General features: G+C 46.2%; 1 protein-coding gene across 1 annotated transcript in view; it reads left to right on the forward strand.

Moving 5' to 3' along the window:
• Nucleotides 1-23,812, forward strand: part of ARHGAP36 (Rho GTPase activating protein 36) — a 32,155-nt gene extending 8,343 nt beyond the window's left edge. The window contains exons 4-9 of the mRNA XM_077825548.1: nt 1,249-1,444; nt 3,836-3,891; nt 7,215-7,365; nt 17,261-17,409; nt 18,836-19,012; nt 23,711-23,812. Coding sequence (XP_077681674.1) covers nt 1,249-1,444; nt 3,836-3,891; nt 7,215-7,365; nt 17,261-17,409; nt 18,836-19,012; nt 23,711-23,812 — 831 coding nt within the window. The remainder of the gene's footprint in view (nt 1-1,248; nt 1,445-3,835; nt 3,892-7,214; nt 7,366-17,260; nt 17,410-18,835; nt 19,013-23,710) is intronic.
• Nucleotides 23,813-24,624: the final 812 nt, after the last annotated feature.

Below are 24,624 nucleotides of genomic sequence, written 5' to 3' on the forward strand. Positions count from 1 at the left end.
AGAAGCTGGATATGAGTCAGCAGTGTGTTCTTGTTGCCAAGAAGGCCAATGGCATTTTGGGATGTATAAGTAGGGGCATAGCGAGGAGATCGAGGGACATGATCGTCCCCCTCTATTGGACATTGGTGAGGCCTCATCTGGAGTACTGTGTCCAGTTTTGGGCCCCACACTACAAGAAGGATGTGGATAAATTGGAGAGAGCCCAGCGAAGGGCAACAAAAATGATTAGGGGTCTGGAACACATGACTTATGAGGAGAGGCTGAGGGAACTGGGATTGTTTAGTCTGCAGAAGAGAAGAATGAGGGGGGATATGATAGCTGCTTTCAGCTACCTGAGAGGTGGTTCCAGAGAGGATGGTTCTAGACTATTCTCAGTGGTAGAAGAGGACAGGACAAGGAGTAATGATCTCAAGTTGCAGTGGGGGAGATTTAGGTTGGATATTAGGAAAAACTTTTTCACTAGGAGGGTGGTGAAACACTGGAATGCGTTACCTAGGGAGGTGGTAGAATCTCCTTCCTTAGAAGTTTTTAAGGTCAGGCTTGACAAAGCCCTGGCTGGGATGATTTAATTGGGGATTGGTCCTGCTTTGAGCAGGGGGTTGGACTAGATGACCTCCTGAGGTCCCTTCCAACCCTGATATTCTATGATTCTATGACTCCAGGCCACTGAGCCTCTCCAGAAGACACTCCAGCCAAGCGGGAAAGACAGAGCAGGGGTAGGGTAACAGGGAAGTGACTCTTGGTTCCATGGGAAATTTCACTCTGAACAAGAGTTTTGCTGGAGTTTGCTTGGAATTTAGACCAAGGCACTAGCAGCTCTGGCAGCAGTAGGGGTGTGTATAGAAGGGAGATTTCCAGTAGTGGCAGTGTGTATAAACAAGGGTTTGTCTACACAGCCACTGGCAGCGTGCTTCCCAGTGTGGATTGATGGACACATGCTAGCTGTGTTCAAGCTAGCATACTGAAAATAGCAGTGTGGCTGCAGCAGCACCAGCTAGCCACCCAAGTGTGTACCCCGGGGCTGTACTCAGAGTGCCTGGGATGAGAGAGCTCACTCTAGCGTCTCACTTCCCTCGCTCGCCCTGGGGTGGCCCATACCAGGCCTCTGTATTTTGTTGGCCAGGATATGGAGTCTTGTGGGGTTCATTTTAGTGCTGAGGTTCTGGGATTTGGGGGGGGAAGGGGGGCTTATGAACTGAGGGCTCTGGGCACCTTGCTCTCCCAAGTCACCTCTGTGTCTGATTTCAGGGGGGAGTGTCTGTGGACTCCATCGCTGATTTGGGTGACAACACCTCCAGGCTGCTGGAAGCTCTGCAGCTGTCACATCCCAATGAGCTGGATCTCAGGAGAACCTTGGAGAGGAACAAGACGTTGAGCCTCAATCCCATCTACAGGCAGGTCCCGCGTGTTGTGGACAGATGTTGCCAGCACATTGAGGCATACGGTAAAGAAGCTTTTTCATTCTAACCAAAGGCATTCCTCGAAAATAATGAAATGGTGTTACGTCAGGCCCCCTGAAATCAGTGACAAACCCCCAGTGAGCTCGGGGAACAGGCCCGGTCCTTACCTTCTGAGCTTTGGTTCGCTTGCTTATAGCCAAAAAGCTCTATCCTGTGGGCTAGCCTTCCTCTTGGCCTCTCGAGGTGGATGCAGCTCAGGCCTGCAGAGAATCCTAGACAAGGTTTGGTGAGGATTCCACCTTTTTATTCTTAAAAATCTCACTTTCCTCCCATTTAAATCCATCTCTCCATCCCCCTGCTAGAAGTGGGGAGGAGACAGAGCCTCTCCGACTCCAAGGCCCATAAAAACCTCCCTTAGGGATGGACAAACTGGCTCCCCTTTGTTGGATCCAACAAATCTTCACCCCTTTGTTGGATCCAAACCAAGACCTTTCCCGAGTCTCTGATGCTGTTGGAGGTTTCTCCAGCTCCCAAGGTTTCTGAATTCATTGATCAACAAGGAACACTTTGTGACATTCCAAGGTACAATCCAGACTATGAGCAGCTGTGTCACCCCTGCCCTGCAACCATGGGTGCCTTACAATGTCTTGCTGAAGTAGCTCCCATCTGGGTCACTCACATACAGCCTCCAGCATGCAAGCCCCACCTGAGTATCTGTGGGTAACGGCAGCCTGCCAGCCACACTTGGGTTACACTCTGGCTCTCACCAGCCTTGGTTACATTGCAGGGTGACCCCAACACACCCCCAGTCTTAGATTTTTTCCCCACGGAAATGTATGTCCTGTACTGCCCAACCGTCTCTTGGACATGACAAGTTATATTAAATCCGTTATTCTTTTAAAAGAATAATAAACACACAACTTGTCACCGCAAGTGGAGATGCCCAGACACTTAAGTTTAAAGACAGTGGATTAGATAAAACAATAAAACAAGTTTATTAACTCAAAGAGAGAGATTTTAAGTGAGTACAGGTAATGAGGCATAAAAGTCAGAAATGGCTACAAGAAAAATAAAGATAAGACATTTATTAATACCTAACTTAACTACTTTAGAATCAAAGCAAAGTTTTCTCACCACATGCTTTCAGCAGTCTTACTGACCAAACTCTCTAGGTCAGGACCCCTCCCTCAGAGTCCAACAGCTGCTTCCTTTGTTGCTTCAGTGCAGGGAGGGGGTGTCTTGTGGTGTTTGTCTCTACCATTTATAGTTTCAGTTCCTCTCTTGACAAACATTTCCCAGCTGAAAACCAGGAGTCAAAGAGTTGATGTGGAAGGATGTTCCCTGCTGCTTTTTTCACCTGTTTGAACTTCCTTTGTCTTTCCTTGCTGCTTGATGGTTCTGTTTATGGCTTAAATGCAACTTAAGCAGAGCACACATTCCTTTGTTTAGGACAGACCTGTTTGCCAATTTCTGTTTAGGCAGGGCTGTGGGGTTTGGAACTTGTGTCAATATCACCATACAGGGGAATTGTTTAACTTTACATACAATTTTGCCACATATACTTTAGCAGAAAAATACAGACCAGCAAATTATGGGTTCTCAAATGATACCATACAAGGCATACCTTATACAAACATTATTACAGTAGTGTGTAGGTGTGAATACAGGGGTACATTTGGTCTCTCACTTGCATAGCCAAGAGAAACTGAGTCACTAACCCCCAATTTTCAAAGCTCTGTCAAGTCACCTTTGCAACACAGCTCAGGTGTTAAAAATTACATCAACCTAGTTAGATCTGCTCAGGGGTGTGAAAATGTCACACCCCTGAGCTCTGTAGTTAAGCCAACCTAGCCTCTGGTGTAGTTGCAGCCAGGTCAACCTGGCTACTGCTGCTCAGAGAGGTGGATTACTTATACTGATGGAAAACCCTCTTCTGTCACCTTAGGAAGCATCTACACTATTGTGCTACAGTAGCACAGCTGCAGCGCTGTATCTCTGCAGCTTTAACGCCTGTAATGTAGACATAGCTTCAGTTCCACCAGCCGAAGACAACTCTAGAGCTACTTTCAAAACCAACCTTTGTCCCCAAACTCAATTTGAGTCTGGGCAGTGCCCTCTTGGCACTCAGATAATAGAGGAAGTAGCACAGGCTGGAGGCCAGGGACGCAGGAGATTCAGGGGGTGGTTAATTAATTGCAGATGATACCCTGGGGATGAAGGATGGGGTTGCATGGAGGTGGCAGATTGTAGGACAGCACAGGGAGAAGCCTTTCATTTACTGAGTCTTTGTGAGTTAACAGAGTGAAGCAATGTCTTCCCTTGTAGCTAAAGGTAAAGAGCCCAGTGTTCCACATGGCACAGAGCAGTCAGGGCTGTGGACAAGTAAAGAAATTCATTTGAATACAGAGCTGTTTACAAACCTATTTTTCTTTCAGGACTCCAGACCGTGGGCATTTTCCGCGTCGGAAGCTCTAAGAAAAGAGTTCAGCAGGTAGAGTGCCCAACTCACCAAACCATCTGTATAGGTGACAGGTGCCACGCAGGGACATAGAAGGAGAATGGGAGATGGGAACACAGATTTGCCTACTCTACAATAAGAACCAGATTTAAATGTGGCTGCATCCAGGGCTGTGAGCCCCATGTTCTGTAACACAATTTATTCTGGCGTGTATGCACAGCAAAAAAATGATCTCCCAGTGTGGCAGGATCAGGAATCCCCCTGAAGGATCTGCCAGTGCTAGAACATGCTTCTCTGAGCCGGTTGTATTGTATCTCTTCTATGTCACACAGTCAAGTTAAAAATCAGTAGGGATGGTGCTGTACAGAGAGCATTGCTGGGAGGCAGTTGGGAAGAGGCAGGCAAGGAGAGAAAAGAAAACACAATATAGGAAACAGAGCAAGAGACTGAAGTGAGTCTGTCTCCTGTGTGTGCAGGGCAGCTGCCCCTGCAGTCTCTGTGCCCTGTGCCCAGGAGAACTATGTTGAGAAGGAAGAGAGAATGGAGCTGAGGAGTGGGGGGAGAGAGAATGGGGTAAGGACGAGAGCTTGGGAAGGAGAGAGGAAGAAAGGGGTGTATGGCCCAGCGAAGGAGGGATGAGTACAAGACAATGAAGGGAGGAGACGAGACTAAAGCTTAGACACTTGAGAAGATCGGAAAGCTGAGGAGAAGGAAGCCAGAGTATATGTGAGGGGTAGAGAATAAATAAAGTAGGGCTTGGTATTCCTGAGTCTAAAATTACATTGACATAGTCCTGCAGGAGCAGAAAACACAGTGCAGAGGCTGGACCTAGGAAACCAGAGACAAGGACTCATAGGGAAATACAGGCCTAGATCCTTGGGTCCAGCTGAACTATCCTGGAGGCAACTGGAGGCTGATTTGGCTCTTGCCATAACTTAGAACTGCCTTGGAGCTACTCTAACTTACTTTGGCTGGTCACAACTGGATTGCAATGTGCTGTGGCCATGCCTCCACTCTGGGTGGGACTGTGAAGGGTTGGTATAGCTGGCTCCATGCCAGCTGGCAATTCCCCTATGCCAGGTGAACCCCAGCTAGTCTTTCTTCTGATATGTGGCCCAAAGGTGATGTATTGGGGCCAAAGACATCACCCCTACTATGTTTGCCCACCTCTCGCTTTATTGTATTGGAACTGATTCCTAGATATTAAGGCTAGAAGGGACCACTCTGATCATGTAGCCTGACTTTCTGCATAACACAGCCCAGAGAATTTTACCCAGTGATTCCTGCATCAAGCCTATAGCTGTTAGTTGAGGTAGAGCCTATCTTTTAGAAAGACATCCAACCCTTACAGATTTCAAGTGATAGCGCAGCCACCAGATCCCTGCATAAGATGTTTCAGAGGTTAATTATCTTCATTATTAAAAGTATGTTCCTTACTGTGAATTTGTCTAGCTTCAACTTCAAGCCATTAGAATTTGTTCTGCCTTTGCTACATAGACCCCCCCACCCCCGACTATCACAAGTGAAAAATGTCTGGCCAGTAGAATAAATGACAATTAAAAAGGAATTCTTTAAATACTTCCGGGGAAAAAAAGAAATCCTAGTAATGTTATACATAGGGAAGGTAAGATTGTCAATAATGATGCGGAAAAGGAAGTATTCAATAGATATTTCTGTTCTGTATTTATAGTCAGATACATACAAATATTTTCTATTCCAACATTAACTAAACAGGAGGTTAAACAGCTACTACTGAACATAAACATTTTTAAATCTGCAGAATCAGATATCTTACCTAAGAGTTTTAAAATAATTGGCTGGGGAGTTGTTTGAGCCATAATGTTGATAATTAACAAATCTTGGAATATTGGGGACCCCAGTACAACTATCAGCTGGTTAGCCTGGGCAACCCAGTGGAATGGCTGAGACAGGATGCCACCAGTAAAGAATTAAAGAATGGTAGCATTGTCATTTTAGCAATCAACATGATTCTGTGAAAATAGATCTTGTCAAGTGAACTTGACATTGTGCTTTGATGAGATGGCAAATTTGGTTGATAAGGGAAACTGCGTTCACACAATATACTTAGACTTCAGTAAGGCATTTAACTTAGTGCCCCACAAATTATGTTTTAAAAAAACCCCAGTACCCTACAAAATCATTGCAGCCCATGTTAAGTAGGTTAAAAACTGGTTAACTGATCTCTGAAAGTAATTGTAAATGGGAATCAGCATTCAGTGGGGGTGTTACTAGTGGGGTCCTGCAAGGATCTGTTCTCTGCCTGATACTATTTAATATCTTTATCAGTGATCTGGAAGAAAACATAAAATCGTTGCTGATAAATTTAGCAGGTGACACAGAAATTGGTGGAGTGGTAAAAATGGGTACAGGGCAGTTGTACAGACTGATCTGGATGGCTTGGTAAACTGGGCTCATTTGAACAATATGTGTTTTAATACAGCCAAATGCAAGGTCATACATTTAGTGCCAAAGAACGTGCATCATACTTACAGAATGGGGGCTTACATCCTGGAAAGCAGTGTCTCAGAAAGGACTTGGTGGTCTTGGTGGATAATCAGCTGAACATGATTTCCCAGTGCAATTTTGTGCTTAAGAGGCTGAACGTGATCCTTGGATATATAAGCAAGTCAATGTCAACTAGAAGCAGGGAGGTGATTTTACCTCTGTATGTGGCATCTGTAAGATCATCACTGACATACCACCTGGTTCTTGTATCCACAGTTTAAAAAAAAGACATTGAAAAAATTGGAAAGGGTTCTGAAAAGAGCCAGAAATAATTTGCTGGCTGGATAACCTGCCTTAGAGCAAGCGACTTAAAATGATCAATCTATTTAGTGTATCAAAGAGAAGGTTAAAAGCTGACTTGATCTTAGTGTAGAAGTATCTGCATGGGGAGAAGATTCTAACAGCAAAGGGCTCTTTAATAATAGTAGACAAAAGCAGATCAAGATTCAATTGAGCCAATTAGATTCAGACTAGAAAAAAGTGCCCATTTTTAAATGGGGTAATTAACCACTGGAGCAATTTCCGTAGAGATGTGGTTGATTCTCCATCACTTGTCATCTTCAAATCACAATGGGTGTCTTTCCAAAAAGTATTCTCTAGTCCAACTAGCAGCTGTGGCCTGAATTATGCAGGAAGTCAAACTAGATGATCATAAAGGTCCCTTCTTACCTTAAAATCTATTAATCGTTCTGTGAGCTGAACACACTCCACTCCCCTTCACTTCAGTGGGAAAAGCGTGCCCCAGCCTTCAAGGGGATGGGCCCCAGACTGCTAGATGGAGGAGTGACTCATTGCTGCTTGCCTTTTTCTTCTTTTTCACATTATTTAAGCTGCGGGAAGAATTCGACCAGGGATTTGATGTTTTCTTGGATGATAGTCATTGCGTCCACGATGTGGCAGCTCTGCTCAAAGAGTTTTTCCGGGACATGCCTGATTCCCTGATTCCCAGGGAACTCTACTCAGCCTTTGTCAGTACAGCCTGTAAGTAGCCAGAATCCCAGCACCCCAGGACCCACTTCACTCGCCTGGGGACAAAGGGCTGCACTTGAATTTTTCTTTTGTAAAGAACAAATCTGTAAAGCAGTGTAGTGCTTATTAAAGTGATGGGCTAGTTACTGGGCTCAAAACAGGAGAAGCTGGAGCAGGTCAGACTAGATCAGTGGTTCTCAACCCATCGCCCATGGGCCACTTGTGGCCCAATCAGCACACAGCGGCAGCCCATGTGACAGCCTCAGGGCCATACTCAGGTAGCGTATACATTGTGTGAATGTGGTCCACATAACACAGAGAGCTGCATATGCGGCCCACAATGGTAAATAGCTTGAGAACTACTGGGTTAGACAATCTCATGGTCCCTTCTGGCTTTAAACTCCATAACTTGACAAATAATGTCATGTGCACCTGTAATTCAGACAGCACTTGTGCAAATTCCCGCACACAGCTCTGTCACTGGCACCTCAGTTCACAGCCACAGCTCTCCCCAGAACATGTTATTTTAGTCCTGGAACCCCCATGCCCTTCCCCATCCTGCCATTCCAGCCCTCCCACTCCCATATGGCTTTGCCAATGCACCTCAATGCTGACTAGCAGCACCCCCTGTTATTCACTGGTGCTGTATGCGACCAAGGCGTGGGAAATTAGACATGGTTTTGCAGTGTGGTATGACATTTCTAAAGATCATTTTAATTTGGGGGCACCCAAGCAGAGACACCTCCTCGAGAAGCCAAGAAGGCCAATGGCATTTTGGGGTGCGTAAGTAGGGGCATTGCCAGCAGATTGAGGGATGTGATCGTTCCCCTCTATTCGACATTGGTGAGGCCTCATCTGGAGTACTGTGTCCAGTTTTGGGCCCCACACTACAAGAAGGATGTGGAGAAATTGGAGAGAGTCCAGCGAAGGGCAACAAAAATTATTAGGGGTCTGGAACACATGACTTATGAGGAAAGGCTGAGGGAACTGGGATTGTTTAGTCTAGGGAAGAGAAGAATGAGGGGGGGATTTGATAGCTGCTTTTAACTACCTGAAAGGTGGATCCAAAGAGGATGGATCTAGACTATTCTCAGTGATAGCAGATGCCAGGACAAGGAGTGATGGTCTCAAGTTGCAGTGGGGGAGATTTAGGTTGGATATTAGGAAAAACTTTTTCACTAGGAGGGTGGTGAAACACTGGAATGCGTTACCTAGGGAGGTGGTGGAATCCCCTTCCTTAGAAGTTTTTAAGGTCAGGCTTGACAAAGCCCTGGCTGGGATGATTTAGTTGGGGATTGGTCCTGCTCTGGGCAGGGGGTTGGACTAGATGACCTCCAGAGGTCCCTTCCAACTCTGATATTCTATGATTCTATGATTCTATAAGCAGGGAGGTGAGAGTCCCTCTCTATACAGCTTGTACACAACCAGATCTGCAATCTTACAGTGGCTTCTTGACATCTGCTGGTGTCCTGTAGAATAAGCTAAAGAGATGTCAGCAGCTACCTACGGTATTTGGGTGACCACTTCCCATTAGAAGTAATGGGGCTTTGGCAGCCACCTTCCCTCTCTGACTTTGGAAATCTCAACTGTAACGTGCTGGCTGCAAGGTAAATGAACATGACTCTTTTGATGGCTGAAGGAACCAAGCATTTTTGTGCAGTAAACATACAGTACGGATGTTACCTGCATGATATTGATGAAAGTGATGAATGTGGGGAGGTGGGGCTTTTCCAATCCCCTTCCTCCATGTCCTACTGTAGCAATGTTGCCAGGAAAACGAGTTACCAAAAACCTCTTCCCATTGGCTGATAGCCTGTGAGCTATATCTGACAACTGCTGCATTGCAGAAAGTGCAGGAAGCCTGGAGAAAAGCTTTCAGACCTCTCGTTCAGTTGTGTCAAGGAAACAGTAATGATGCTTCCAGGACATTTCATTACACCCCCAAAGCACATCCCATTTCAGCAGCAGATAACGATTATCTGGAGAAACCTTTGTGAACTTTACTCCAGCACTGTGGGGCTGTGCAGGAACTGGGGAGCTGGCTCTAGACCAGGATAATGTGATCTGAGATGAGTTGCCTGAGAAAGCAGTGCATGGGTGAATTCAGGAGTGCAGAAACACAGGTACAAATAGAGAAGCATTTAAGAGGACACAGGGCTTGATTCTCAATTTGTCCCTGCACTTGAGGCAGGGAGCATATGAATAGAAAGGGGGTGTGATGTTTTTGGGTCCAACCCAGAGCAATGACGTTGTCACCCTGTCCTGCAATTCTGGCTGCTTTAAACGCTATGCTGCAGTAGCTCACAGCTTGGATACCAACAGCTAGTGTACATGCATACAGGTCACACTGCCTCTGCCCACTTCCTGTTTGCAGAGTGACTGCAACATCCCCCACTCTCAGATTTCCCCCAGAGAGTCTCCCTGCAGTGTCCAGGCCTCTCCTGGAAGTAATTAGGTTTGCTGCTCCTTTGATGAGACAGAAACAGGAGCTTGTTATCATGTCTGTCACTTCAGTTCAATCAAAGCACTGGCTTGTCTTTGTAAGAAGTCAAACATTTATTCAATTAAAAAGAGAGTGGATTTAAGTGAGATCAAGTATGGGGGATAAAGATCAAAAGACTTACAAACAAACAGAAGTAAAAATACGCTTTCTAATTGCTCAGTCCCAGCATAGCAAGCTACAGTCTTTGTTCCAGGTGGTTTCCTCACCAGTCTTCCCTTTTCAGCCATGGCTGAGTGGTTCTTAGGCTGCCCAGAGTGCTGGTTTTCCTTGTTTCCTCGGGTGGAGGATAACATAAGCGTTCTCTGCCTCTCTCGGTAGAGCCCAATAAACCTTTGAGAAGTCTCTTTCTCCAAGTTCATTGATCCTGCTTCCAGAGGCAGGCAGGCTTCTTGGGGGTGCAGTCCCAATCCCCCACTGAGTTCCTTAAGTGATGCCTTTCTTTCACTTGCTCTCCTGTTGGCTTTGTTTGCCTGAAATGAACATGTGCTTTCCTTTGTCTTTTGTCCCACCTTGCTCAATTTCCATGGGAGACACATACAAGCATAATAGCTAGCTCACCTTACCTGATCACTCTTGTTACAGTGTGTATGTTAACACCCATTGTTTCATGTTCTCTCTGTATATAAATCTCCCCACTGTATTTTCCACTGCATGCATCCGATGAAGTGAGCTGTAGCTCATGAAAGCTTATGCTCAAATATATTTGTTAGTCTCTAAGGTGCCACAAGTCCTCCTTTTCTTTTTGCGGATTCAGACTAACACGGCTGCTACTCTGAAACATACAAGCAGGACCCCCATTCCTTGGTCTGGAAAGAACCTGTTTATCAACAGGTGACCTGCCTGCTTTAAACACATTTGAGTCATTAATTGCAGCACAGCTGTGTAATCTGTTGTGGGTTGACCATACATACATCCCACAAGAACATTAATGATCCGGAAGTGATTAGTTTTCCAATGTCATGTTACATGACACCTTTTAGAGACTTGTTGGCATGATGTAGATGGTATTTTAGAAACAGGTTATAGCAGTAGTGAATTGGGGTACACTGAGCAGGTCAGGCCAGCTGCAGGGAGTCCCTTGCCTTCTGGCAGAGGGAGGTTCTTACAGTCACAGGGAGACTTTTAGACACCATATTCCGCAGCCCCTGCCTGACTCCCAGTGTAATTTAGAGGAGCCTCAGGTCTGCTGTAGTTACCACTTTGCTTCCTGTGGCCTGCTTCCGGGCTCTAGGAAGCAGAGAGTACTAGTAGCACAGAGCACTGTGGTCACACCCTGACATTGGCCTAGTCCCCATCCTGTGCTGGGGGCTGGGAGAAGGGCTTGGGGAGCATCCTCGGTGTGAAGAAGGCAATGTCTTGTACTGCCAAAATTGAATGGCGAGGCTTTAGGAGGCGCAAGAGTCATGCCCCCATGTGGACGGCTTGAAGTGAAGGTACGTGTGCAGCAGCAGAGCTGGAGGAATGCCCCAGCAACCAGAGACACGCGGCTGACAGTAACTGCAGCCAGGTTATAACCTTCCAGGGAAGAAAGAATGACTGAACTTGGAGCGAAATGTCACCAGAGCAGTAAGCAAAACCATTTTGCTGCGGTAGCCGCAGCAGTAGGCTGTGTGCAGCACTAAAGGTGAGGAAAGGCTCTGATCAGTGCACAGCATCCTTCACCTGCAGGGCGGGGTGACAGTATGAGCTGAGAATCAGTGTGCGAGTACTTCTACCCCCAGATGCCCAGTTGCTGTGCCCTGCCAGCCGGATGCTTCAGTCCCATGCAGAGCAATGGGAGAGGAGCAATAGGGCAGGTGCCCAGAACTGGGGTGTGTGTTTGTAGGGAAATAGGGATCATGGTTCCCTGTTATAGGGGGCAGGTTGTCTGCAATGTGTGCCCCAGAGAGAGCTGAGGTAAAGGGAATGTTGATTTGAGCTGGTAGAACTCAGAATTTCCATTCCGTGGGAAATTCTACATTTCAAAATGGCTTTTGTTCCAAATTAGAACAAAAACTAGAAATTTCTACGTTTCCTGGGGAACAGAAATTCCTGGAAGATATGTTCTGAAAAACCCAAAATGTTTCATTTAAATGATTCCAAACAAAATTCAGCATCTGGTTGCCACAACTCTGGGAGATGCCCTGGTCTGCCCCTAGGGAGTTGCGGACCACCTAAGACCCCTTGGAGTGGGGGGCAGCCTGAAGAGTCCCCTGCCATGGAGCAGGGAACCTAGAAGTCCTGAGAGTCCCAGCTTGAGCTCCCAGGGTTGCCAAGGCTTCCAGGCATCTGGCTGCAGGACTCCCTATCTTGTACTCGGGCCCCCAGCACTTCCAGGCTCCCTGCCATGGAGTGGAGAACCTAGAAGCACTAAAAGCCCCTGGGAACTTCAGCTGGGGCTTCTAGATTCCTTGCTCCATGGGATGGGATTCTCCAGGCTGCCTCACTAATAAAGCTGCCATGACCTTCTGGGAGTACACAGGGGCTTCCACATGGGAGAGAGACCCTCTACATGTGTCTAGAGGGGGTGGTAACAGATGTCAGGAGCCTGTACCCCGGGGGCCTGCTTCTGTGATGGTGTGGGGCCTGGCTCAGACAGCTGCAGCGATGCTTCCAGCTCCAGGACTCCTGTATGGTTTCCAAAGTGTGGGAGGGTGGGTGGGATTGTTGGTTTCAGTACTTCCCCCCTACCCCTAACACCTATTTGGCTGCTCAGGTGTTTCTTTGGTGTAAATTCAACCAGGGTCTATAATGGCAGCACATTAGCACAACAATCATATAAGGGGGTATCTGGTGACATCATGACCTTATGACCCTGCTTAGTGGGGTTCCCTACAGTGGTAAAAGAAGTGCCTCTTTCCCCTGTATTTGGGATATAATCTTGTTAAGTTCTTGGCCAGTAAAACTAGCCCCGGTATGAGGATATGCTCCAACTGAGGAAGCAAAAAGGGGGGAAATCATTGCTAACTCCCCTGCAGATAGAAGCTGAAGACTCAGGGTACATATACATGGAGCTTGGATATGGGATACGTTCACAGTGTTGGGGTGGGACGGGCAACAACTTGGGCTAGCTGCCCAAGTACATACCCAGGTGGTCAGGTGTGATTGTACGCAGGGTGGCTAGCCCTAGCGACTGCCCATGCCGCCGTGGATACACTATTTTTAGTTGCTACCTTGAGCAGAACTAGCGGGGGTACGTCTATGCAAGCTGGGAATCACACCGCCCAGTGCAAAGGTAGACATACCCTTAGCAGGAGCATGGATGATCCTGTCCCTTCTCCATACCGCCCTGCCACAGACAACCTTTGTTGCAGTTATCAGCGTGTGGAGCAATGACTCCTTCTTTAGCTATGTGATTTGGGCTATTGGTAGGGCCCTACCAAATTCACAGCCATGAAAAACACGTCACGGATTGTGAAATCTGGTCTCCCCCCATGAAATCTAGTCTTTTGTGTGCTTTTACCCTATACTATATAGATTTCACAGGGGAGAGACCAGCGTTTCTCAGATTGGGGGTCCTGACCCAAAAAGGAGTTGCAGGGGGAGGTCAGAAGATTATTTTAGGGGGGTCGCAGTATTGTCACCCTTACATCTGGGTGGCCGGAGAGTGGTGGCTGTTGGCCGGGTGCCCAGCTCTGAAGGCAGCGCAGCCAGCAGCAGCGCAGAGGTAAGGGGGGCAATACTAGACTCCTGCGCTGCTGCCTTCAGAGCTGGGGGGCTGGAGAGCGGCGGCTGCTGACTGAGGGCCCAGCTCTGCAGGCAGCCATGCAGAAGTACGGGCGGCAATACCACACCAGGCCACCCTTACTTCTGCGCTTCTGCTGGCGACGGCTCTGCCTTCAGAGCTGGGCTCCCGGCCAGCAGCCGCCGCTCTCCAGCTGCCCAGCTCTGAAGGCAGCGTCACCGCCAGCAGAAGCGCAGAAGTAAGCGTGGCAGTACCGCAACCCCCCACCTACAATAACCTTGCAGCCCCTACAACTCCTTTATGGGTCAGGACCCCTACAGTTACAACACCGTGAAATTTCAGATTTAAATAGCTGAAATCATGAAATTTATGATTTTTAAAATCCTGTGGCTGTGAAATTGACCAAAGTGGACCATGAATTAGATAGGGCCCTAGCTATTGGGGCGATAAAGGCCCTCTGACTATACTGGGCCCATTTGGACAGACTCTGACACCTGCAGCTCCACTGAATCACCAACCCCAAGCACTCAAAAATCACGAGATTGGCTTAAAAATCAGGAGATTTCTCAACATTACTGACTATTGGTTTTTCTTTTCCTTCTGGTCTCTGAGCCTTTTGGCTACATTCAGGTCACATTTTCCAGGTTTTCTTTGCAGCCACAAAGGCTAGAAACTTACCTACTTTAGCAACATAGGTACTGCCTGACTGGATCAGACCTAGGATCCATCTTGTCCAGTATCCTGTCTCTGACAGAGGCCAACCACCTGCTGCTACAGAGGAAGGTGTAAGGACCCTAGAGTAGGCAGATATGAGATAATCTGCCCCATTGAACTCTCATTTTGATCCCTAATAGTAAGAGATTGGTGTAAACTCTGAAGCATGAGGTTTAATTTTCATTCCAAAACTCGTTGACGTTAATTATGCCAACTCTTGATATTCTTGTTGTCCATATAAATATTCAATCCTTTTAAAATCATGTTAAATTTTGGCTTCAGTGACTTCCGGTGGTAGCAAGTTCTGCAGTTTAATCACATGTGTGAAAAAGTCTGTCCTTTTAGTGGTTTTTAATTTTCCATCCTTCATTTTCATTAGTGTCCTCTTGGTCTGGTTTTGTGACACAGGCAAATTTCCTAACCTGCTGTATCTAGACCAGTCACTATTTTATATACTTTTCTCATGCACCCTTTGATTTGTTTCCTTTCTAAGGTAATAATCCAAATCTTTTCAGCCTCTCTTCAACTGAGAATTTTTGAAGACACTTGATCTTAATTCTGCAAGCTTCTTTTGGACATAGGCTGACCCGATAGTGCATGCAATATCCAGATGAGGCCACCCTATATAGAGGCATTCTAATATTCTGCTTATTACTCACTGTCTCATCCCTTCTGTATCTTAATATCTTGTTAGCTTTTTAATCTTTTTGGTTTAGACGATTTTCAGTAAGATCAGATTATTGAATAAATGTAAAATGCATAACTGCACAATGAAGGTAGGGGCATGAAGCCTTGATTAATGAGGATTGTGAAATGCACAGAAATCCTAACAATCAGTGGCACAGCAGAGACTAAAACTCATAGTCTTTGGGTTTGCAGCTCAGTACACCTTCCCCAGAGCTCCTGGGAAGGAGCAGGAGGAAGAAAAGATGACTGTCGCTCAAAAAAACATGGCATTTTCTGTGGTAAATGACAGATCTGGAGAGGCATGAGTATCCTGTGACACTGGGCAGCCCTGTAAAGAGACAGAGAGCAGTTTCTCCCGTCTTGCTATGTTATTTACAAAGATGTTACATTCAAGAATAAATGGAACAGAGGAGTATTGATCTCCAGATCAGAAGTGCAACAGAACAGCATAAGGCATAATGTTTCCTCTTAAAAAAGAGGAGGGGAAAAAAAGGCAAAAGAAGGCAACAGGTTCTTCTTAAATGTCAGATAAAATAAGCAGCAAGAAGATGTATCTGTCTTCTCCAGTATTGAGTTTAGCCCTGAGTAAACAGCCTGTAAATCAAAGAAGATGCAAAAGACACTTATTGGAGCTAAGGTCTATAAAAGGTGAAATTCAAGCCATCATTAAAAATCTTTGAAGTGTTGTAGAAGAATAAGCAGACTGAGTCACCAGGCCAGCAGCTGGCTGGAATGAGCAGGCAGACACCATCGCAGGCATGGATGAAAGGCTGGAAAAGAAAAAAATTATTGACCAAAAAAGCTGCAAAAGGCAAAACAATGCGTCGCTGAGAGAACAAAAAAGAAAGGAACAATTTTAACCATATGCGTAACTTTAAGCATGTAAGTAACGTCACTGACATCATCAATGCATACATTTTAGGCCCAAAGGGACCATCGCAATCATCTAGTCTGACTTCCTGCATAACATAGGCCAAATCAATTCATCCAGTGATTCCTACATCAAGCCCATATCTGGTAGTTGAGCTAGAGTATATTTTTTAGAAGGAGACAATGAATCTTTATTTAAAGACTCCAAGGGATGGAGAATACACCACATCCCTAGGGAAGTTGTTCCAGTGGTTAATTGCCATAACTGTTAAAATAATTTATCTCGCCTGAATTTATCTAGTTTCAGCTTCCAGCTGTTGGATCTGCCTTTGTCTGCTAGCTTGAAGAGCTCTCTTCTGTTAGAAATCTTCTCTCATTGTAACTATTTATAGACAATGATCAAGTTGCCTCTGGACTTTTTGCTATGATAAGCCAAACAGATTGAGGTTCTTTAGTTTTTTGCTATGAGGCTTGTCCAGATCTCAAATCTTTTTTGTGGTCCTTTTCTGAACCCTTTCCAATTTTTCAACATCCTCTCTGAAGGGTGGATACCAGAACTGGACCCAGTATCCAGAATTGGTCTCACCAGTGCTGCATATAGAGCTACTCCTGTTTGACACACCCATGTTTATAAAGCTAAGATTCACACTAGCCCTCTTAGCCAATGCATTGCACTGGAGCTCATGGTGAGTTGGTTCTCCACCATGATCCCCAAGTCATTTTCAGAGTCGCCACTTTCCAGGACACAGTCCCTCCTCCTGTACATGTGACCTACATTGTGCCTAGCTGTATGGCCTGAAATTTGACTGTATTAAAATGCAGATTGTTTAAATGAGCCCACTTGATCAATCAGAACGTTAGGAGCTATGGCTGCTTGGCCATGAGGTGGCTGGAGCACAGCTGAAGTGGGCGTATAGAAGGGATGGGTGGGAAGTTGGAGAGACAGGTTATTTCTGGTGTTAAAAATGCTTGTTACTGGCACAGATACTGAAGCTGTGTGGAGGGGAAAGGGGAGCTCACAATATGGTACAGTTCATATTAATCTTAGTGGAGGCAATAAGGGACTACACTGTCAGTATGAGTTTTCAGTTATCTTACGGCTGTCCCTTCCTGTGAGTTTTAACAATCAGTGTTGTAGGAATCGTCCTGATGAGAACAGGGTCCTCAGAACTTCAGGATTCTCACCCCCAGACTGCTTTCTTAGGCAGAGAAGAAGAGAGAAATTGACAGACTGGATCCAGCCCAGTCTCCTGTCCCTAACAGGAAGCTGCAAGAAAACCTGTAGGGGGCAGTTATGGGATCACCTGTCTATGGGAAAGCCTGGGTTCCTGTTACCAAATTGGTAAACAACGGATATGCTGCTTGTTTGTCTGCTTAGGAAATCTGACGTGAGAGTGAAATGTCTGGAACATTCAGGCTGTCTTGTCAGTTGCTGGTCTAACTTGAATTGCTCATTTTTCTCTGAATAGTCATGGAATGCATGGCCCAGCTCTCCATGCTGCAGCTGCTGGTGTACCTCCTGCCTCCCTGTAACAGTGACACCCTGTACCAGCTATTGCAGTTCCTGAACAAGGTGGCACAGCATGCCCAGGATTCCACAGGTCCAGAGAGACCAGAGGTACTGGCTTCAGATGCTCATGCACCCATAAGGCTTTGCACTGATATGTATCTTCTGTAGGGGTGGTGACATAGGAAGGACAATGGCAGTTGCTTGCCAGTGATCTGTGCCTCCTTACTTTTCCAGTTTTTGCAGCATCAGAGTACAGTGTTCTAAAAGGATTTCCCATGTTTTCTGAGTAGTGGCTTTGTGTTGTGATTGGATCCCATGTAAGCTGCATCCTTAGCACATTATGCCATGACCTCAAAAGGCATTACTCTTGTACTACGATGCCTCTGGTTTCCTGCACTATATACTGGGTGGCAATATATGTCAATATACTCTGTTATGTAATATATAATATACTCTGGTTAATTATTCTGCACCCAGAACTCTGCAGTCCTTCTGCATGAGTCCTGTTCACATTGCTGAAGGACTAGGAGGTTTGAAAACAGCCAGTTTCAGGGATAGTTCTAAGCTAAACATGGAAATCTGGACTCCCTCATACTGAAAACAACCTGAGCCATCCCAGCTCCTCAGTGTACCTCCAGCCATACCACCTTGTGCTATGAGCCTGGCAGATCTAGAAAGCTAAATGAGGTTGGGTTAAGAATTCCCAGAAAAACCTACCCAAAGTAGCATTTGGTGGTGTTGACTAGGCAGGAGCACCCTTCCTGCTGCGTCAGCACAGAGCCACTTGTCAGCACAGCATTGAGGTAGCTGCAGGAGGTGCTTTGTGCCAGATGAGATACACAACTGAAGTCCTGAGCATTTGTGGTCATTTAAAGATCCCATGCAAGAACTGGGAAAGTATCCCTGGTATCCTAGGTAATTTTCCATTTAGAGGCTGTAGGCAAGATGAATTACTTGCAGCATCCTTAAATTGTTTGTGCAGCTACAACTGAGCATAATGCATGTTATATGACATTGTCTACGTCCCTGCCCTGAACTGTTCTATACTGTTCTTGTGTATTGTTTAACAACTGTCATGTTCCACCTCAGAAATGGCAGGTGAAGTTGTTCTTGTATATAGTCTGTAGAGTGTCGTGGGATGGAATGGGCTATGGAAATGTTATTTGTTACTTTATTATTTGAGCTGTGCAACTGAGCCCATCATGGGGGACAGGTACAAAGGTTGGACTGATGCTTATAGAAGGTGGGAGGGAAGGAGCTTTCAGACACTGCAAGCCAGCTCAAAAAATTCTCCTGGGCCTGCTTGCTGATCTAGTGGAAGCACAATGGCAGATAGAGTCTTTGCTCACAGGGTAGTGGAGACTAGGGTGGAGAAGGAGAGTCTCACTGCGCCATGAAGCAGCCCGGTTCTTCTCCTGGGAAGTGGTACTCAGCAGTTTTCCTTTCGCCTCAGCCATGGGGCAAGGGAGAGCACCTGGAGCGAGTTGTGTTACTGGGTTGGTATCTGACACTAATTTCTGTGTTTGGTTGTTAGATTCCTGGAAATAAAATGACAGCCTCAAATTTGGCTACAATTTTTGGCCCCAACCTCCTGCAAAGAGAGAAGCTTCTGGAGAGAGACCCCAGTGCCCAGGCCATGGAAATGGAAAACAGCGCTTCTATCATCCTTGTGCTCCAGAGTTTAATTGAGAACTATGAAGCCTTGTTCATGGTAGGGAAGGAGGCATTTACAGTGAACACATTTCCAAATCTTCCCCTCCTCTTTGCAGTCTCCCTGTCATGGCAGTGGAGTGGGGCAGCAGCCACAGCCTGCCTTCTTAGTAAGAAGCTTTGTAACTGGCCTGCAGAGACCTGATTTGTTCCTTGTGTTGATATGAGTTGTGTGGTAGAGATTCATTCTGGGTCACATCGTGATTGGCTCTGGCAGGGGAATGCAGGGCAGAAGGTCGTGCAAGGAACCCTCTCCCTCTTTCCCCTCCCCTCTCAGCTTCTGCAGCCCATGCAAAGGCCAATCACAGAGCAGGCCCTGTGACCAGGAACTGCTCGCCTCTTGCCAGCTTCTTGAGAGCAAGTCACCTGGATGGGGGAGAGGAGTGGCAGAGCCAAGGGTTCAGCCCCATTGCACTGCCCTGCCAAGCAGTGCCAGCTCCCTGGGAGAGGGACCTGCACTATCCTCATTCACAGATAGGCCAGAAGGGACCCTTATGGTCATTAGTCTGAGCTCCTGCAGGCACAGGCCAGAGAATCATCCCAGAATTTCTCTCCATACACCCCTCCCTCCTGCACAATTGGCCAGATCTGTTCTGGGATTTGGGTTTTTTACCTTCCTCTAAAGCATCAAACATTCTCCACAGCTGCAGATGGAACACCAGACAGGGTGGTACAGAGAATTCTCTTTCTAAGTGTTTGGCTGGTGTGCCTTGCTCGCATGCGCAGCGTCAAACTGATGGCCAGGTTTCTATTTGGGAAGAAATTTCCCCCCAGGTCAAAGAGACAGGGACCTTGGTTTTTTTCCCACCTTCCTTTGCAATATGGGGTGCGAATCGCCTACTGGGATCACCTGGGCATCTCTCACATTTGGGTGAAATTTGATGGCCTGTGATATATAGGAAGGCAGACTAGATGATCCAATGGTCCTTTCTGGACTTAAATTCTTCGAAAACTACGAAAATCGGCGAAGATCATTTCCAGGCTCTGCAGTGAGAAAACCAGGACTGCTTTTGAAAGACGGGACAGGTTCAGGCACAAAGAAAGAGCTTACAATGGACTATTTCAGGAACAAGAAAGAGCTGATCCATGAGGACAGACAGGGTCAGCGGAAACTACCTAAAGGCTCAAAAGGAGACGACAACACAACTCTTGTAGCAACTAGCTTCTGCAAATGTGCTTGTATCACCCGCCCAGTGATGCAGGTCAATAATACATGCAGAACTGTTTCCTGCTCTCTAGCTTACTCACACCTATTCCAAAGGCATTCCACTTCTGCACATAGACAGGGAAAACAACTGGCATCTCCAAAACATGCAGCCCTATGTGTTTGGGTTTGTATAATAAAGTCTATTCAGAACATATCTCTCTGTGTGAAGAGGACAGCAATCATATGAAGGCATTTGACTTGGTTTGGAGGGAAGCATTATGGAAAGTAGCAAATTCATATGGGGTTCCAGATAAGATAATTGCAATTATAAACGTTAAGTATAAAGAGTCCTGTAGTGCTGTAAGAATTAAGAAGCTGGTTCAAGTCAAAGTTTGGTGTAAAACAAGGGGGCAAGGATTCACCACTGCTTTTTATCGTGTTCTTTAACTGCACAGTAAGAATGTTAGATGAGTTGGAGGGTGTGACACTGGAGGATTTAGGACAGGGGTTCTCAAACTGGGGGTCGGGACCCCTGAGGGGGTTGTGAGGTTATTACATGGGGGGTGGGGAGCTGTCAGCCTCCACCCCAAACCTTGCTTCACCTCCAGCATTTATAATAGTGTTAAATATATAAAAAAGTGTTTTTAATTTAGATGTGGGGGTCGCACTGAGTGGCTTGCTATGTGAAAGGGGTCACCAGTACAAAAGCTTGAGAACCACTGATCTAGAATTAAGCTCCTTGGCTTATTCAGATGACATTGTACAACTGGCAGACACATTTGAATTCATGATAATACTCTTTGCTCCCTTGGAAAATTGTTGTAGTCCTTGTGGATGTACAATAAATGCCAAGAAGGTGAAGTGGTTGTATCTGGGAAAAGGGATAATAAAGTGTTGAAAGGTAGCAGTGGTGATGTCACAGAACCAGCAGAATGTTATGTGTATTGAGGAAGCTTGGTCACTGCGCCGAGGGTTCCATCAAGAATGAAGTTAAAAGGCAATGTGCCTTAGCTACATGTGCTGAATTGATGAAACTTATGGATTGATGAAAACATTCTGTTGAGTGCCAAAGTAAAAATGTATCAACCTAGTGTGCTAACAGGGTTACTCACTGGTCTGAAAGGAGCTTCATTAAATAAAACAGACCTCAGAAAGCTGGAGGCAGTCGAGATGCGTTCTCTGAAAGATGGCAGGTGTAAAGTGGAACAATTTTAAGACAAATGAAGAAGTTAGAAGGAGAGTAGGAAGTGAAATCAAGGTATGGGACTGGCTACAATTGACAAGATTATGAGGGTGAGGACATTGCAGAAGACAAACAAATGAAAGGATGCCAAAGAAAATAATCCAAGCACAACCAAGGTCAGTTCAACCTAAAGGCCGGCCACTGACTAGACGATGAAACATGGTATGCAGGAACATGCCCAGGCTGGGCAGGGGAAAGGTATCTACATAGTAAAAGTATGAGCCCACCCATCTGTTTCCTCCCCTTAACATCAAATCAAGGGGGAAATGTAAAAAAGGTTGCATCTAATACATAAGAAAAAACCCAGCAACAACAGAACAAGCAATGAGCTGTAATAGCAACTGGAGGTAACTTGTGCCCGTACCTCAGTGATCAGTATGCTCCATTCCCAGTTCCCGAGTGCACACAGTGTTTCTAATTGGGCTGCATGCCAAACGCAGGCTCTGCCAGTTAGAAATAAGTCTTAGGGGACATGGCTTGTCTTTTTGCTGCACATCAACTGCATCAAGTGTGGTTGGCCCCTGACTCCAACTCACCTTTGTTTTAACACATATGATGCAATAGGAAGATGTATCAATCACCACATGAGTCCCTGAACTGTTACAGCTCAGCTGTCTCCACTTGACTGAGCATCCCACACCAGCTGTGCATATAAGTGAATCTGCAGCGCCACAAGGTACGTAATCTGGGGATGGCTTCATGGGCCATGGCGGAAGCAGCGATGAAGAACCCATTAATGTTGTGCTGTGGGAAAACAGTTCCAGTCTCAGCCCATTTTTAATAATTCTAGTCTCATGCACTTTGTTTCGTACTCTATGTACACGTTCAGGAACCTGCTGTGATGATTCATTGAGGCCTGTGTCACTACATAGTACCCATCTTCATCATGTACTCCTGGTCTTGTCTCTTTGCAGGCACAGAAAGGGCACATGAGTTCAGTCTCTAGTGCAATACAGATTGGGAAGCCCAGTTATTTAAACCCCTCCAAGATTTTTATTGGCCTCCCTTGATGTCATGATTTTGTGCTACTTCTATGTAATGCCATGCAACTAGAGCTGAGCAAATTGATATTTTTTTTGGCTTAGGAGGCCAAACCAAACAATCCTGAAAATATTTCAGTTTGGTTCAAACAAAACCTGCATTTATTTTTGGTTTCTCTCACTGAAATGAGAAAACTGGGGAAAAAAATCATTTCAGTTTAAACAAAACTATTTTGTTTGACCGCTAACAATTTTTTCTTCAGGTTTTTGTTTTTACAAAATAAATTCGTTAAATTTCTAAACAAAATGTCATTTTGACATTGTAAGTCCAAACGTTTCATTTCAAAATGGCTGAACTGAAATGTTTGACTTTTTAAAAAATGTTTTCCATTGTTTTACTGCCCAAAACTATTTGCTGAATTCGATCTGAATTTACTAGCCTCCATCCAACTCTAAATGCAAATTTCCATGACAGTAGCACCCAGGAGGACCTGTCTGGGGAAGCTAGCTTCCACAGCTCAGTCCCTCCAGTTGTGGTCAAGGGGCAGATCCCTAAGCAGAGCTCCACTCAGTGACTACCATCCTGGAGTGCCGTACAAAATAAACTGCTCCATGGGGAGGCGTGGGGGTGGTGTTGCAACAATAACTCCCTTCACTGCTGGTCTCATGCTCTGGCTCTCCACAAGTCCTGCAGCAACCTCCTCCGCCACCATGCTGCAGAACCACATATACCTGGCGACAACTTTCGAAGCCCCAGCAGAAATCTCTCTGGGTGACAAGGCATGCAAGTTGAGCCATCTTCCTGGCCTTTATTTTGAGACAAAGACTGGGAAATTATACCTATTGTTAGGGCCTTATGGGAGTATCCTATGGACTTATGGGAGTTTGACATCTTCTCCCACAATTCCAAACGGGCAACAAGAAGGCCTTTCGAAATCTCCCAGAAGCCATGGCTTCAGGAAAATGTGCTGGAAAGTGCAACCACAACAGTAGAATTAGTTTGGACCCATGGTGCTCCGGGACCACACTGGTCAGTCCTACTAGTTCAGTGATCAGTTCTTTACCGGACACTTTACCCATTGGCTAGGAATCCCTGCAGAGTAATCTCCCAGTCTGACAATGCAGCCTTGTGCCCAACTCTGCTCAGACTCGCTAGGAAAAGTGTGAAGTAATATATCCATTTAAAGTCAGTGCATTGTGTTTGTGGGTAAACAGCACAAGTCTTTAGGCCTTGCATCAAACCCTGGTGTGTTTGGCTTAGTTGTTTCTGCTTGTTTTTCCTCTGAGAGGAGCAGGTGCCATATTTACCGGTCTCTGTGACTCTTGCAGGTGTCTCCAGAGGTGCAGCATGACATCCTAAGGAGGCTGTTTCAGAGAGAGCCTGATGTCATTGACTATCTCTTACGCAGGAAGTTCAACACCACTCTGTAAGTCCTTGTCAAGAAAGAATTCGAAGTGGTGGTGCCGGGGTGCCTGGGCCATTAGCTTTGCAGAAACCGAGCTTTTTGCAAAATGGCAGCAAATGCACGTCAGCAACAATTTTGCGAATTATTCCTTCTGTTCTTTCCTGCCTCCCTCACTCTCTCCCTCCTCCCCAACAGCCCCTTCTGTCTCCTCCCTCTGAATTCCCAGTCTTTTGTCCCCCAGGTCCCTCCTTCTCTCCAAAACATTCCCTACCCCCACTGCTTCCTGTCTCCCTCAAACAGCACATTCCCCCTCCATTCCCTCCTTCCTGCCCTAAAAGCTGCCCTCTTCATCCCCTCACAAAAATTCCTCCCGTCTTCTGTTTCCTCTCCCTCACCAATATACCTCTGCTCCCGTCGTCTCTCTGAGGCATGCACTACAGTGCCCTCCTGACTTCATTCCTCTCAACCTCTCCGGGTACGTCTACACTGCACTAAAATACCTGACTCAGGCTTGTGGAGCTTGGGCTGCGGTCCTATAAAATTGCAGTATAGATGTCTGAGCTTGGGCTGGAGCCCGGGCTCAGGTACCCTCTCCCTCTCCTACTCCTTTCACAAACCCATTCCAAACTACCTTCCTGGATGTTGCCTGTGCCTCCACGCATGCACCTGTAACTGTCTGCCTATGCCTGCGTACGTGTGCACCTGACAGTGTCTGTGTGCACCTGTGTGAAGCATGCTTGTGCTGTGAGTTTGGCTGTGTAGCGTACGTAGACTGTGTTTGTGTGTTTGCACCTGTGCCTGTATTTGTGTATGTGCGGGCACCTGTGCCTCTGTGTA

Source organism: Eretmochelys imbricata, chromosome 9, assembly GCF_965152235.1.
Source record: "Eretmochelys imbricata isolate rEreImb1 chromosome 9, rEreImb1.hap1, whole genome shotgun sequence".
NCBI classification, from domain to species: Eukaryota; Metazoa; Chordata; order Testudines; family Cheloniidae; genus Eretmochelys; species Eretmochelys imbricata.